Here is a 16,881-nt window from a genome sequence, read left to right on the forward strand (position 1 = left end):
CAGGGGGGCTAGAGGAGGGGGGAGGGGACTATGAGGGAACCCCCTACTGTTCCTTCCAGCTCCCCCAGCCCCCTGATCCCTGTCCTGGCCAGCCCGGGATGCTGGGGCTTTTTGGGGCAGTGATTGGGGTCTGTGACTGGATGGGGAAATGATGGGGGCCTAGGGGTGCAAGTGGGGGCTGGGGCCGGGTAGCTGGGTGGGTTTGGGGGGGGGCGCTGGAGTGAGGCATGTGGGCTTTGCGGGGGGGCATAGCCCCTGTGTGGGGACTGTAGCCCCTGTGGGAGGGCAACAAAATATGTATTCATGAAACACATTTAGAGTTCACTTATTATGATGGAGACAGGTAGGCTTCCACATGGCTTTAACATTGTAGATATATCAGTAAAACCATTGCCCAGCTGATTTCTCTCTCCCCTAGTGGTCTTTTGTTTTCCTTGTGGAGGAACATGGATTTTTGGGGTGTGTTACAGAGTATCTTTAGGGCTTTATTTGTCAGGGATTTTTTTCAGTTTTCTAATGGGGAACACTGGAATTCCTGCTATTGAGGCCAGTGGCAGGACCCTGCCTGCTCAGAGCTGGCACCTAGGACCCAGCTGGCTGTGGCTGACCTCCTGGCCAAATGGGGCCAGGAGGACATGTTTTGACAGTTCAGAGCAGGCCACCGCACTGGGAGCATCTTCCAGGGGATACCTGCCTAGATGGCCAGGCAGGGAGCACACATGGCAGTAGTGCTGCGCAGAGGCCAACTCTGCAGCCACAGCCTGCTGGCAGCTGGCCTGGAGGGGCAGATGCCTCTACTGGCTGTGTGGTCCCCATCCAGGTCTGGCAGGTGCACAGCAGGTTACAGCCAGGCAGCAGCCCCCCCTGCCAGACTGCTGCAGTGGGTAGAGGGTGCAGGAAACTCTCAGGGCTGCAGCAGCTGGCACAAGGGGCTGGTGTCCTCAGGTATCAGTTGGCTGGGTTCCAGAAGCTCCTGAGAGCAAGTAGCCCTGAGCTACTTGCAAGGGCAGCTACTTTTTGTACTGATGGGGCCAGGATAGGGCAGCTTTTTATACTGCTGGGGACAGCAAAGATGGTGGCCCTGGGCTCTAGCTCCCCCTGGCTGCAGATCCGGGAGGAGCCAGGCAAGGTTATTTTGCCCCAAGTGGCACAGCTTGCTCCTTAACAAAGTACATGTCCAAGCACATGCGCTGAGGCAAAAAGCCCCGGCTCAAATTTGCTTTGCCTCTATTTGAGCTGCTGTAAGCGCACATGATTGCATGTGTGGATGCACCCCTGGAGGCTAAGGATGGCACTAACAGCTCAGTTGTTCTTGGGTCTTGTATGTAAAGGAAGAAGGTTGATATGTTGCTTGCATTGCTTACTTTCCCGCAAATGGGTATAAAATTGGTCTGTTGCAAGTTGCTATGTATAGATCCTAAAACATGCACAAGAACATGTATAAAAAAGCACTGTTTCCAGTAACTTCTACTGTGCAGCTGGCTGCTCTCTTCCCCCCAGTGTTAGTGGGTTGTATATTTAGTTATGAGAGAGACTGTATTGATCTCTCTTTCTCTCTCTTTTTAAATAGGGGTTCTTTGTAATTCCATTTGAAATGGAATTCTTCTCATGCAGTGGCTTTTAAACAGGGCCCCATGGGATCCTGAGCTTTTGTCAGGGGTGATTAGAGGGTCTCCATAGAGACTGGGGGTAATGGTAGTGGTTGACCTGGAGCTGTGTGTATTTTAACACTGAGACATTGTTTACACTTACCTGTCTCTCTTTACATCTCCAGAAGTTCTGGAGGCGGGCAGGAGCTGCTAACTGCAGTCTTCAGTGTACATGCACATCTGGCAGCTCTGCTACTCCCTCTGTAGCTTTCCTGTCAGACAGCAAAGTGCATTCTGGGGAGGCATCAGTTGCTGAAAGGGCGGTGGAAGCCATCAAAGTGTGGGCATATTTATATGGTAGTAAAGATGGTGTGTGTGTTTCTTCCACCTGGCAGAGGTGGTTTTACTCTGCCAAAGCAAGTTTCTGCTCCTGCTTAATAGCTTTGGGTGGGCATGCACTTCACTTTTGCCAGCAGAACTAGAGTAGTGTAGACCAGCCTTTTTTTTTCTTTCTAATGCTGCAACTCCATACTGGTAGTTCTGTCTCTCTGCAACTAGAATCTGATAATCCAGATAAGAAGTATACAGTAGAAGCCAGGCTTGGGTAAGGGCTTCAGTGATGTTTTTTGTATTTTTTTTTTTTTTTTTTCCATTGGGAGATAAGGGTCTTAAATCTGTCTAAACTTATGATCACATTAACCACTAGATTTTCATAGTAAGGGTGTTGGGTTCATAGTTACAACTTGCACTTCTAGGTTTTCAGCACTTGTGCTATAACACCTTAAGTTGTATTGGTACATTTGAAAAAAGTTGTTTGTTAACTCTTCATCCCTGCATCAACCACCCCCAATCACTAGTGCGTCTTTTCACTTCAGTGGTGATTTTAGCTCCTAAGCTGGTTCTGTATCTTTTTATTGTCCTGAGAGACCTGAATAAGACCACTGAAGAAGATGCAGATATAGTGTTCAAGTATCTTCATGTATTTCAGCCTAAAAAGTAGCTCTGGAAATGACTCTGTTTTACTTGGCAAATATGTTCCTGTAATAGTAGCCAAGTATTGGAGGGCAGAGGAAACAAATCTACCTTTAAGAAATATGATAAATGCTTTTTGATATTAAACACTGGACATCTCTCTTCAGCCCATTAATATGTTGGTGTTCAGAGGCTGAAATGATGTTGATATTTGAACTATTTCCAGCTCGTAGTGTTTAAAGATATAAGCCCTTAAACCTTGAAATTAGTTTTATATAGTGTTTGACTGACATCTGATCATGCATACTGTGTAATGTTATAATATAACATTACTGTGTACACACTTGTATTATAACTTTACTCCACAGAGCAGAATAGCCTGTTGCAAAGTGTTCCAATTTGTGGGAATAAAGTACAAAGAGTACTTTAAAGGGTTCTGAAAATAGGTTTTTGAAGAGGTCAGGAAATTGAGTGAAGAACTACCTTTGCAAAGGGGTTCTTGTGTCCACCTAAACTTGACTCCCAAGGTTTATTGAACATAGCAGGGCTTAGTAATTTAAAAGTACAATTGATATCTCAACCTTCTGGCTCAGTGGCAGGCAATTATTTTGGGCAGAGGGCTGCTTACTGAGTTTTGGCAAACCATCCAGGGCCGCAGGGCAAATAAATTTAGAAAATTTAATATTTGTGGGGCCCCACGGGCCTGATAGAATGGCCTGGTGGGCTGCATCTGGCCCCCAGACTGCATTCGCCTGCCCCTCCTCTGGCTTGTTTGCTCTGTTCACTGGTTTAGCTTCAGAAGAGAAATTTGTGAAGTTGTCTGTATGGTGAAGTGACAGCCTACTGGCAAGGCTTGATCTTTTAATTAAGGATGCAGTGGCCAATAATTAACCAGCCATATTGGCTGATGCCAATCCGATAACCAATATGCAGCCTGGCAGATTGGGGAACAGCATCTGGCAGGTAAATCTGAGAAGGGGCAGACTGAGGCCCACATCGGGAGCAGGGACAGGAACTGCCCAGCTCGGGTAGTGATTGTGCCCCTGGGAGTGGGACTTACTGGCTGAACACTGCTCTTCAAGCTACTGGGCTGCATTTCTGGCTGCGTGCATGGCAGCTGCATGCATACATGCAGCATTTATTGATGACATTATCAGCTACACCTGCCAAAAAAAGCCAGATGCCAATTTTGTTAACTTTCTCTTTCTCAGTGCCAATCCAATATGGACCAGTAAATTGATAAAACTCTACTTAGTACTTAAATTCTCAACTGTTCCTTTTCTTTTTAATAGTACATTCTTCCATGTATATATTACCAGTGCGCAAGCTTAATTTGAGCTTCTCATTTGATGAATTTGTCGAGAGAATTTTAATACAGGTGGGGGAGGCTGTCCAATGTGCTTGAAGGTGCTCTGCAGTTAGTGGTTATCTGAGGATGCTGATCTGCTCTAGTAAGAATACCCAGTCATGATCAAGGAGGATCAATAAAAACAACATCTGGTTACTCGAATCTGTTTTCTGAACCAGGTTCTCAGTTTCATAGTCCTGAGGATTTTGTAAAGAAGGACTTGACACTTTATTATTTAGTTTTCTCAGTAAATAAATATTTTTAAATCGGCTTGGGAGATTTCAAGGAAAACTGGATCTCAAAATTAGGGGATTCTAGGTCAGTCTTAAAAATACATGTCTTAACAATAGCCTTGTTCCCAATTTGTTTCCAAAGTGGGAAATAACTGCTTACTCTTAACAAAGGTTTGAAAGAAAAATAAACTAGCAGTTGGTTACTTCTACCAAAATATTTTATATTGGTACAGTCTTAATGTTTTGGTGTATAAGTTTTTTGTTAACCTAGTATCAAGTACTCTAAATAGTTTATTTCATAGGACATCTTGGTATCTTTTGTAAACTTGGAATATATGAAAAAAGTCTCTGAATGCAACTATTGTAGCATCTCTGATGGAGTCTTTCTATAGGATAAACTGTGTTCTTGCTATGCAATATTATGAGTGCTCTAACAAGAGTTGTTTTAAAAAGATATGAAAGAGAATTGGGACAACTTAAGAGCAGAGCATTTTTAAGGAAGTTATTTTAACCATGGAATGACAATCGTTAATCCCCTCCAACTTTTAACTAGGGAGACCTTATTATATGGTTACTGTTAGTAGAATATAAAATCAGCTCCTTTTCTAGCACTAACTTGTGTTTCTTATCAAAGTGATCATTTTAATATTCCCTTTCATATATGCATTCTGAGTGAAAGTCTGCCAGTGCTTGTTGAAATGCTGGAGATAGAATAAAGTTGGTGAAAGGAATGAGTGCAGTTGAAACAAAGACAATTTACAATCCTTTGCTCAGGAGAACAAAGAGTACAGTATTATAATTAGTAAATCCTTTTCATCATTACTTTTAATGTGCTTTTTGTCTCTCGCAGTTCCTAAAGCTCCAGAGATAGACACAGCAGAGTGTTTGGTAGCTGACAACACTGTAACAATAGCCTGGAGAATGCCAGAAGAAGACAAAAAAATTGATCATTTTGCTCTGGAATATAGGAAAACTAACTTTGATGGGCTTCCTCGTGTGAAAGATGAAAGATGTTGGGAGTTAATCGAGTATATAAAAGGCACTGAATATACGTTATCTGGTAATAATTGCTTATATACACTTCGCTTAAATGACCTCAAACAGGATTGATATAACATTTGAAATTGGCATTTTTTGATAAATCCAGCATGGATTAAAGGGGCGGGGGGTGTATGTGTGGATGTGTCCTTCAGTGGCAAACAATTTGTAAAAAGTAAAATATCCAGTAAATGTTAAAAGGGCTTTCAAATGATCAGCTGCAGAGGCTTTATTTATATAGACTCCATGTGTCCTTTTTTTGTTGTTGTTGCTACTCTTTCTTATTAGAGGCAAAATTTAGAACATTTCTCTTACCTTCCTTGAATTTTATTACTGTTTGGATCCATAAATTAAATAATTATTCAGTACTTTTTTTTCCCGCCCCCCCAGGTCTAAAATTTGACTCCAAATATATGAACTTTAGAGTACGAGCTTGTAATAAGGCGGTAGCAGGGGAATACTCTGACCCAATAACTCTGGAGACCAAAGGTAAAATTTGGATCGCATCTTGTATAAATATTAAGAAAATGGTATCTTAAGCAGCAAGGAATATGTAGTTTAGTAGAATTTTAAGTAACTGAACTTTACATCAGATTGAACTTGGATATAAGAATTGTATGAACTATAATACAACTTCTTTTGGCTGGTATTTATATTAAATAAAGAAGCCAAAGGCAATAGATACCTTGTTTCTAGTGCAGGTTATGTTGGGCGGGGGGTGGGGGGGAGACTTTAAGCTGCTTTACTGATATGCATGCTTGTCTTGGCCAGCACTTGTTTTCAATTTGGATGGTACATCATCTCATCTGAATCTGAAAGTTGAAGATACTTATGTTGAGTGGGATCCTACTGGAGGCAAGAGCCAAGAAAACAAAATAAAAGGAAAGGAGAATAAAGGCAGGTGAGAACTGGTAACTTTTTTGTAAGACTTATTTGATGCCTTAGACAAATTAATCCTAATCAAGTTATGGCACTGGAGTATCTTTTATGTAAGTATTTGCTAGAAGCATTAAGTTCCTTTTGAATGGACACAACTATCTTATTGCCAGCCTTATTGGCAGTTTCCTGTACACAGTGTTATGCCAAAGACCCCAACTACAGGACTTGCCTGGCACAGCTGACTGCCTATAAATTGGACCAGGAAGTGATGGAAGGCAGGGGTAGGAAAACAGCAATAATACCACCTTTTTTTTTCTTGTATGCTGCATGTCCCCCAAAAAGAGATTCCTCCTTCCCAAAACATGGTGGATGGAGAGGGACTTTCATGGAGTAATGACTGAATGCTGGCCACATGCAGCAGAGGTGAAATTCACTCGTCTGCCTCCCTTGCCTTCTCTGCTGCTCAGCTAAAAAGCTAGATTCTAACTCCTGTCACTGACAGCTAGGCAACAGTTGTGATTAGGTTAAATCTCTACCTTTTGGCTGCAGAGCAAGGGGAGGAAGTGTTGCAGAAGAGTGGACTTCATACCTGCTACACAACCTGGGGGAAGCACAGAACATGGCGATCACTCCAGTATTTCCATGCCAGAATGGAAGCATGGGAACAAGCTCCCTTGCTTAAGATGTGAACTCCAATTTTTGGATGGTTTAACTCTTTTGGGGGGGGGAAAGGAGGGTGGGAGAGTAGGTATGGTATGTGATGTAACAATGCTGTGTTCCTCTCTCAGCAGCACAGTTTCTTCCCAAGAACCAGGATAGGAAGGATTTAGTAGTGGGTTAAGGCAGCACTTCTCAACCTCTGGGTCGCGACCCAAAAGTGGGTTGCAAGAAATGTACGAAAGGGTTGCAGATAAACTCTGGACGTTGGTACCTGAATTTTTTACTGAAGATTATTTCAGTATGCTTATAAATAGTAATATGAGGGTATTGCATTTATTTCACTGTATTAGTAATTATGAATAAAACTAGCACATTGCATTATTAGATAATGGAAGTTATCTAACACTTGAATACAAACACACTTCCAACTGCTGCAGATTGCCTGTAGAATGATACTCATTTTAAAAGACTACTAAGATTTGACTTGGGTAGATGTGTAACAGTTGACTAGTAGTTTTTAACAGTTGCTTATTTCTGTCTGACAGTGGCCAGATTACTGTACTGAAGAACAATACAAGGTGATAACCTACCTTTTCTTTATTTTAGGATCTATCCTCTAGCCTTGGTTTAAAAAAAAAATGGTGTTTTTTTTTATATTCTCTCTAGAATATTTAAATAAGTGAATCCAACAGCCTTTATCAATAATCAAAACAGTGTATTTCTACTTTTAGCCTAATCTGAATAAAAAAAAAAATACATGGAGATTTGTGGTGTTCCCATTCCTTGGAGAACAGCCTCCCTGCCCCATTTCTAGCATTTTCCCCAAAGTTTGGAACGCACTATGACTCTTCCTGAAATCAGAGTTCTGGATTAAAACTTGGATTTCAGTATAATATTTTACTGTTTGCATAACTAAAAAATAAGTGCCTAAGAAAAGCTAATTCTTTTCCTAAGTGATGTACAGAGATGGAACAAAGCCAATCTCTTTCCTAAACTGTTTAGTCATTGTCCATACTCTTGACCTCTAAAGACTTCCGCCTTGAAATGTTATACTATACCTATGTATAAAGCTGTTGTCTATGAGCTAGGGGTGCACTGATAGATTCTGGGGACCGATTATCAATTTTAAGGAGGCATATCGGCCAATACTGATCGACACAGACTTGCCACCTGGAGGCGGCTGTAGGGGTGGCATAGGCGGGGCAGATCAATGCCTCCCATGGGGAGGGAGGGGGCAGGTGCTGCCCAGGGGACAGGGGTGCTAAACAGAGGCATGGCTCATGGGGGTGGGGGGATATGTGCCCTCCAGATCTGGGCTGGGGTGGGGGCTGGAGCCAGCACTGCACTAGGCTCAGAGCAGGCACTGGGCAGGAGCTGCAGCCACCCCAAACTTCACTGCTCCCAGCACCGCTGCCACCAGCTGCCTGGCATAGCCCCAGCTCTTCCCAGTGTGTGGGTGGAGGCAGGACATGGAACCAGGCTGTGCTTGGTGGTGCGGGGATGGGAGCAGAGCTGCTGCAAAACTCAGGGTGACTGCAGCCCCTGCCAGAGCTGCTGGTGCCCACTTGGAGCCCATCCCCTGATGAGAAGAGACCCACGCAGTGCTAGCTCCAGCCTGCCCCCCACCCCATGGAAATCTGGGGGGCACTCTCCTCCTGGGGTGCAAGCAGCACCAGGAGCAGCCATGCCTCTGTCCTATGCCCCCATCCAGGCAGTGCCTGCCTCTGCCCCTTCCCTCACCACAGGGGGCATTGGTCTGCCCCTCCTCTTCCCTCCCCCCCCCTTCCAACTTAGCAGCTGGAGTCAGCTCTTCATGCTGCGGGCTCAGCTTTATGCTGTGCTCTAGCTGCGCACAGCACGGGCATTTATCTGGTGATTTATCTGATGCAGGAAACTTTCCTTTTATATTGGTATTGATCTATCGGACTTCTGGATCTATTGAGTTTTCTTTATATCGGTACTGATATTGGACCAATGTATCTGTGCACCTCTAGTGTGAGCAGTTGTCATATGTCATATGGACTAGCACACATGGATTTCTGCATTCTGAAGCTACTGAGCATCCTCAGGCAGGGTGTTGAACTATATAGTAATTACAGTGTTTTGATTCTGTTGGAAAGTGTCAGTACTTCTGTATGTTAGACTTTATGGCACATTTTATAACCAGCTTTAACATCTGACTCCCCAAGTAAATGCTCCACTGTTCACCAGCCAGCCTCATTCATTTTTTCTCCCCTTCCCCTTACCTACTGACCACTTCAATTACATCTTAAGTGACTGGCTGTCTTGCATACCTACTGATCTCTGGTTGCTTTACTACTCTATCCAGGAAGAGCACAATCTGCAGGTGCTTCCTCAGTCTGATGAAAGGGGTTTGTGCCTGAAAGCTTGCTAAGAAGAATTTTTCCAACTATTTGAGTTGGTCTAATAAAAGATATTGGGTTTACCCAAAGAGCCTTGTCAGTACTTCTGTATAGATGCTTTAAAAATGAACTCGTAAACCCAACAATTTTCTTTTGAGGCTTGCAGGTGTTAAAGTAGTTAACTTTTTTTAATTGCCTAAGAACAAGAGTAAATTAACTGTGGTGTCCGTGGCTTTCTCTAATGAAACCCTGGACTGGTGGAATTTCTTTTTAGGCAGAGTTCCGTTTTAGTTCTATCCCTCTACTGTTTCATTGGTTAATTCATGGGACCAAAACATTGTGTAGGGTCTTCCATCACTTACCTTGTTCCTGGCCTTCCTTTTGGTGGTTCATTCATATTTGTCAAAGAGAAATCTTTGGTTTCAGATGCCGATGGCAAAAAGGTCAAAAGGCTAACATAACATATTTCGTCATCATAGCTCCGTATCCAAACCATCCCCCCAGCTTAAGTGTATAACACATGCGCAGTCAATCTCGCATGAAACCTAAGAACACACAGAGTCTGTTCACAGTCATGATTGGCAGTCTTGTAATTATTCAGGCCTGGCGTGTTGTAATAGTTTATAGTTTACAGGGTAGCCTTTGGAAAGATTTCCGCCTTCGGTGGAGACCTCCATGCACGCCCAGGAGACAGTCAGCGATTTGGCCAGTCGCTGACCTCTCCCCACCTACGGTAATACTTTTCAGGTGTATTCGTTCTCGTCAAGAGCTCACGAAAATCTTCAGATCAAAGTTACCTGTATGCTTTACTTAAAATCTGTGCCACACAGTTTATAATCTGTGCAATGAAAACATCTGCATGCTAAACTGAATAGCTCAACTTCTCTTTCTACACCGCGCAACCACAACTTCTTTCCTGCGCTGCAATCTCCTATAGTGTAAGTAAAAATAAACTTTCTGTATAACCAAGACGCATTAAACTTCCTGACTCCTCTCGCTTACCCACCTGCCCAACTACCTACCCCACCCATGTCCAGCTGGTCGTGCTGACCCAAGCTCGCAGGTCACGGGTACACTAGTCCTCGGATGCTACTATTATGAATTTTTCTGGGAGATCAGAAGCAGTAAAAATGTTCTGTGGCGGGAGAGGAGGAAGGGTGGGGAACCAGCTCCTGATACTCTGTATTGTCCTTTTGGTTAGTTTCAGAAAGTGTGCTGCACTTGTATGAAGTGGTAACACTTTTTCTTAACATCTGTTGGCTCCTAGAGACATCTGCTGCTTGTTTTATAACTCCTGGGTTTTTATATATTTCATATTCATAAAAACTACTCTGATTTTTAACTCTCCATTAGTGGTGTACCAATTAAATATTTTCTTGGCTAATACAGATAACCAACCATATCTGCCAGTGTTGATCCAATAACTGATATTTAGTAATAACTCAAGACACTTTAAACTACTAACATAAATAAACCCTTTTTGTTCATTTGTTACACACCCTCCCTCCAGCCCTTGATGAGGAAGGCAGTGACTGCCTTATTCCCATTCGCGTTGCTCCCTCACCCATGGCTCCTACCCGCAGCCCTGCCTGCACACAGCCCAATGTCTCTCTGCAGCAGCCCCAGCACTCGGGTCCCTGCTGTGCGTGCGGTGTTGCCATGACAGCAGGAGCTGGTAATGGTCCTTCTTCTGAACACTGCACCCTGTAATGGCTCCTTACCAACCCTCCCCTGCTCACCAGGACTTGTCTGCTGCAGGCTTGGTCTGGCAGCGGAGCATAGGAAGTGGACTTTGCTTACTGGGATGCTTCAAGCACATGGCCATAATTATAACCAACACCCAAAAAAAAGATGATGGCTGATCGTGTTACTTCTCCTTTTATTGGTGCCAATTTGATAGCCAGGTGACTTATATCAGTGCACCCCTACTTTCCATGTAGTTTCTGTACCAAAGGAGCCAGTCAAAGTGCTTATACTCATCTCTGTACAGCTAGTTCCATTCTAGCAGCAAGAATCAAAAAAAGCTTTGAGGAAGCTTGCTGCCTTTTCTAAAAGTGTTTGCATCAGAATAAACTCTGAAGCTGACCCACCAGCCAGCAGTAATCTAATAAGTTTGTTCTACAGTGCAGGAATCCTGTTTGAACTGCTAGTGCCACCCTTGATGGAACTCCAGTTGGGAAAAATACTGTTGTGCTCTGTAATAAGCAGGAGTTAATGACCAGATATATTTCTAGAACTTGGGCCAAAGCATGCAGGTAACTCCTAACCATCCAGAAAATTAATTTTTTGGGCAAAATTGATTAGAAAAACAACAGTGGCTGCCAAATTACAGTGGTGCTGCTGCAAATATTTGTCACTTGATTAAATGCAGAATAGTTGTTGCTATCCAATATTATTTGAGAACATTATCCTTCTGGCAAATGTAGGGTATGGTTTTGTATCCATTTTTTTTTTCTCACTTATTGCTTTCCATGCAAAACCAGAACATTTTAATTGTTGAAATATACAATATTGTATAAAAGCTTAGAAAAAGTAGAAAATGTCACTGTCTAAACTATTAAAGGCTGTTGGATTCAAATAGAGAAGTTCCTGAAATAAATGGTCATTTACAGAACAATTTTGGGTGGGGAATAAGTATCATTTCTTCAATACGTGTATAACTTTCATTTGGAAAAAGCCGTCTTCGTTAGGCTGCCTTTGACTAATGCTTTGTCTCTAAATGACCATGCCACTTTTTGCATAAGTTGCTGGACCTCAATTTAAATGAACAATCTAAGCTTTGTCTCTTAATAGAAAGCAGAAGCTAGTGGTTTTTTTGCAGTGCTGTTTTTGGAGCAGGATGGAATGTGCAGTTCATAGTTTTTCTTGAAAAACTGCTTTAATTCTTGGCTTTGCTATTTTTTCTTTCATGCTTTCACTTATTTCCTCCTTTTTCCTTTGGTAAGTAAACTGTTACTCTTTATTCCTGTTTACTAGCAGCATTTGGCTGATTTGCCACACTTTTTTTGCTTAGAATTTTATTTTACACATTTACATTATATTTATCATTACTTTTGCAAGTACTTTGGAAGTGAATGTAGCTACTTGCCATTTTGTAGCAAACTTGTGCCAGTCCTAAGGTATATCCACACTCCAATCAGGATGGGGAAAATAACATAGACTTTAAAAAAGAAAAAAAAAAAAAAGGCTGTGAGAACACTGCTAATATCTCTTGTTTACAATACTGTAAATATTACAGCCATAAGACAGACCCCTGAGACCTAGCATAACTTTGTAGTGACTGTAACATTGCAGAATAGTGGAGATATTGTCCTTTATAGATCCAAGAATATTGTAAAAGCAGAATCCTAAACCTAACATCAATAGGAACGCTCCTCTGAATTTTTAGAAATAGCCATAAAAATATTTTATCATTTTTCTATGATTCTGTGATTGTTAGATCTACCCCTTGCCATATCTGCATCTTAATGGTACACTGTTGTGATGGCAAACAAAACATAACTGCTTTTCAGTAGAAGCAAAGCTAATGCTGTCTGCTGTCTAAAAATGTTAGCAAGATGCACCTTTTGTCTCTGCTAGAAAAATGTTAACCTTAAGTTACACTAATGTAACTAAACATGATGAAAAACGCATCCTGTTCAAGTTTAATTTTGCCTGGCTATTGCAGTAAAAACAATAGCACACAAGTTGCCATCCTGCAATGAGGTGAAACCTAAATGTTTTAATAAAACCCTCCTTTATTTTTTATCATTTAAAATATTCACTATTTTAAAGTGAAAGTTAAATTTTTGAAACGCTTCATCTGGGTTTGGAAACTATAGAAAAATTGGCTAATTCAGTTATTTCTAAAAACACGGGCTCTCATTTGATCCATTTTTCTTTGTAGAAAAGTAATAAGAGGATCACGGAAAGCAAAGAGACAGAGAAAATGTCTTTTTATAGGATTTTAAGAGTTTATAGAGAAAAGCCTTTCTTGGTTTTGTTTATTCCATGAAAAAGCCATGTTTCTTAAAGTCACAGAACTGCTTTACAACACTCCTATCTAAGTAAATATATTAATAGAAACACTAGTAGCTTTTAAAATGCACATAATATGGGCAAGTAGGGTCTATTTCTTTTTTTTATTAATAAATTTTAGATTATGAATGAATAAAACAGGGATCCATATTGGAAGCATTATCTCCAGTGGATTACAAGAATTTTTGAACCTCTACATTCTGTCTTGCTTTTCAATCTTTCTTTTTTTTTCTAATTTAAGTACCTTCCAACTTGTACCTCTCCTTTTAAAGAAACATGAATGAACACTATCCAATGTCTTATGTAGTAAAATTGTTTTTTGTCTGGAATCATGGGTCAACTTTTCTTGTTAAATTGGATACTATTACATTTTTAGAGAAGCTTTATTTCATTACACACAAGAAGTGAATTGGAGTAGAGACTGTTATATTGCAGCTTTTTCAAGAATGTAAAAATTACAGTAAGATGCTCTGTTCATTTCCTGAGGAACATGCATCTCGTGTCTTGCTGTGGCCCAGCTTACCTGATATCAATAAGCTACTTGTTTAGCTAAATTGGTTACAAATTCTAGTGCAGGCAAGTGGCCACCAGAATTTTTCTAGAATTGCCAGCAATGAGGCAGTACACTTTTGTCTAGAATTTAAATGTGGTACTTTTCACATGTTGAGGCAGTTTATTTTGGTTTTGGTTTTTTTTCCTTTCACCAACCCTTTCAGCTGCTTCTGCTTCTCTTTTCCCCTCCCCTCCTCCCCCCATCTTTTTTCTTTCAACTCCTGGTCTTTCCCCACTTCTTGCATGGCTTTATTGAAAGTTTTAGACTGCTGCTTGTGGTTTGTTCAGCATGCCACCTCTAATAGCTGATGAGAGCCATGCCTGTGGCAATTTTAGTTTTACATTTCCCCCCCCCCTCCCCCCCGGGTACAGTTTAAAATTTATATGACTGAGAAGATTCTGTCCTGGACTGCAAATTCTGTTTTTGTTTTTGTTTTTTGTTTTGGTTTTGTTTTGTTTTTTCCTTTTTTTAGAAGTGGTACACCATCTCCGAAAAGGACATCTGTAACAAGGTCACCATTGATAAGGGGAAGCAGAGATCGCTTTACTGGTGAATCCTATACAGTGTTGGGTAAGGTGAACTTTTCATGTTCACTTGTACAGATGATGGTATAGAAGGGCAGAAAAATTTTAAGCATCTGCCAGCATGTGTATTTGTAGTTTATAGGCCAAACACTTACTTCCCTCTAATGATTCCCCAGTCACAGCTTATGGGATTTGTATTCTGAATCCTCCTGGTTTTGATCTCTGCAAAGGTCCATAAGCCCATTCAGAGACTGAATGTCTTTTCCCTTCTGAGGAAATGTTTTAGTTTTTAATGTAGTTCTCTGTTGTAAGACTCTAAGTAATAGTGATAGGGATTACTACTTAGTCTTCTAACGTGACAGCTTTTAACATCTAGGAATACTAGTAATATTAAATACTGCATTCTGTTAAGTTACTTGCCTTCAGTGGACAGCAGGGAAAGATTCCCACCATACTTCTGCTTAACTGAAATGTGTGTATTCTAACACCCCTTAAATTTTTAGTCTTTTTCCATTGGACTCATAGTTCACAGAAGTAGTCTCCCATCTAGGAGCGATCTCTCTGGGCAGCAACAAAAAAAGCCTTTTTGAAAAAAGCACATGCTATACTACACACTCTCTTTCAGTAAAGAATAAAAGCTACTTCACTGGTCTGTTGCAGGAGACACTACTATTGAAAGTGGACAGCACTACTGGGAGGTGCGAGCCCAAAAGGACTGCAAATCCTATAGCATGGGAGTAGCGTATAAAAATATGGGAAAATTTGATCAGCTGGGAAAGACTAACACAAGCTGGTGCATCCATGTCAACAACTGGCTACAAACCACTTTTTCAGCCAAGCACAATAATAAAGCTAAAGCCCTAGATATGCCTGTTCCAGACCGAATAGGAGTGTACTGTGACTTTGATGGAGGTAACTTTTTATATTATATTATGGACTTTACTGAAACGAACAGTTAATGGTTGGATCCACCATGTCAGGTTGCATTTCCACTACATTTACATTCTGGCATTGTTGCTCCTATGTTGATTCCTAATATTTTACTTATGAACAATAGAGAGACCCACTGAAGGATTCCCAAAAGTTTTTATAACTGTTGAATTGCCTAGTTTCATTCAAGAGTCTGCATTGAATGCATGACAAACTCTTACTTAAAATGGTGCATGCTTTCATCAAGTACAACCTAGGCAAAAGACAACTCACACAGCATACCTGATATAGAATTAGTAGAGGGAGACTGTTGGAGAAATTGTTATTTGTAAACCGCTGTTCAGTCTGTCAGATGCTTCAGTTAGATTCGGATCAATTAAAAGATGATATTTTTCCAGAAATGGTATTAATCTAGTTTTTCATCCAAACACAAAAACACTCTAGAAAACACTACTGAAACGAATAACTCAGATTATCTGTGACTAAGCAGTTGCTTCCCAACTCACTTCTGCAAAGTGATTGAAATGATTTTCCACCTTTTACAGTACTGACACTAATGTATTATTAGACGGCTGCTTATCTTAGTCCCTGTTTTAGCCCATTGGCATTAGCTGGTGGTGTTCTAGATGCATGCAGGCTGGCTTAGGATGCTGTTTTAAAAGAAAAGGTGTACATGTACTGAAATGATAGAACGGGGCTGAAGGGACAAGGCAGCATAAACCTAGCCTAAACCAGCAGTCAGCAAACTTCTTAAATTGCAGGACAGAATGATGCAGAAGCAGGCAAACTGTAGAAGTTGAATTCTATTTGCATGACTTGGAGTTCTGGAATTTGGGACATTAATAAAGCAAGTGACAAACTTTCTTGTCAGTACTTGTAGGCTGTCTGCATACTCGGTTAATATGCAACTTTTTGGGGGGATTCCAGATCTTCCTTGTTCAAAGCAGTACAGTAATATGCGACATGGTACGAGACCTTAGAACTGTGACAATTTGTCTAAATGTCTGTGAATTTCTAAAACCTGTCTCTCTCTCTTCTTTTTCAGGTCAGCTGACATTTTACAATGCTAGCTCAAAGCAGTTGTTGTATACCTTTAAAACGAAGTTTACTCAACCACTATTACCAGGTTTTATGGTCCGTTTAAAAATAACTTTAACTTTTTAAAAAAAAGTTAAAAATAGAATAAATATACCTATATTTGGACTTAATTATGGGGGGATGGGGAACCTCTTAGATAATGCCAAATATTAACAACTCCTCATTTGGTTGCATGGGATTTTTGTGACCCACTTTCTTGTTTTTTAAGCTAGAAGCCTTCTATGTGGAGAATTCCCTCTCTTGAGCAACAGAAGTGCCTCTTCTTTGTCCCTTGCAATTTCCTTCAAACTTTGAGAGAAACTTAAAGGAAATTGCTTGTTCTCCTTTTTGGCTTAAGGAGCCTGCCAAAATAACTAAATACAAGGGGCTTTGGCTTGTGCAGCAGCATGTGTTCTGCTAGGACCTGCCAGAGTAGGTGAAGTGGCAGAGGGCCAAGCTGGGTGCTGTATTTTTTCCTGGGTCCCCTGTCCACAGAAAAACACCACAAAGTTACCCGACTTTCAACGCATTAATGGAAAAAGATAACCTAGGCTGGTTTTCCCCAGCCAACTATCTTAGGGTCCAGTGTGGCGAAATGCCGGGCTAGCAGCTCCGGCACCGCTTAGGGGAGCCGCGGGCTTTGTGGAGTTGTGCGAGCGCGCGGCTTGTGGGGCGGGATTGAGGTAGCTCTTAGCCGC

At 41.3% G+C, this 16,881-nt stretch overlaps 1 protein-coding gene across 4 annotated transcripts in view; it reads left to right on the top strand.

Moving 5' to 3' along the window:
- Nucleotides 1-16,881, top strand: part of FSD1L (fibronectin type III and SPRY domain containing 1 like) — a 52,922-nt gene that overhangs the window by 28,105 nt on the left and 7,936 nt on the right. For 2 of the 4 annotated variants that reach the window (XM_019555168.1, XM_019555171.1), the window contains 7 exons: nt 4,993-5,202; nt 5,571-5,669; nt 5,952-6,081; nt 7,265-7,297; nt 14,125-14,222; nt 14,837-15,088; nt 16,152-16,240. In XM_019555168.1, coding sequence (XP_019410713.1) covers nt 4,993-5,202; nt 5,571-5,669; nt 5,952-6,081; nt 7,265-7,297; nt 14,125-14,222; nt 14,837-15,088; nt 16,152-16,240 — 911 coding nt within the window. The remainder of the gene's footprint in view (nt 1-4,992; nt 5,203-5,570; nt 5,670-5,951; nt 6,082-7,264; nt 7,298-14,124; nt 14,223-14,836; nt 15,089-16,151; nt 16,241-16,881) is intronic. The other 2 variants (XM_019555169.1, XM_019555170.1) reach the window with 2 other exon arrangements.

Source organism: Crocodylus porosus, unplaced genomic scaffold, assembly GCF_001723895.1.
Source record: "Crocodylus porosus isolate Cpor-Errol unplaced genomic scaffold, CroPor_comp1, whole genome shotgun sequence".
Taxonomy (NCBI): domain Eukaryota; kingdom Metazoa; phylum Chordata; order Crocodylia; family Crocodylidae; genus Crocodylus; species Crocodylus porosus.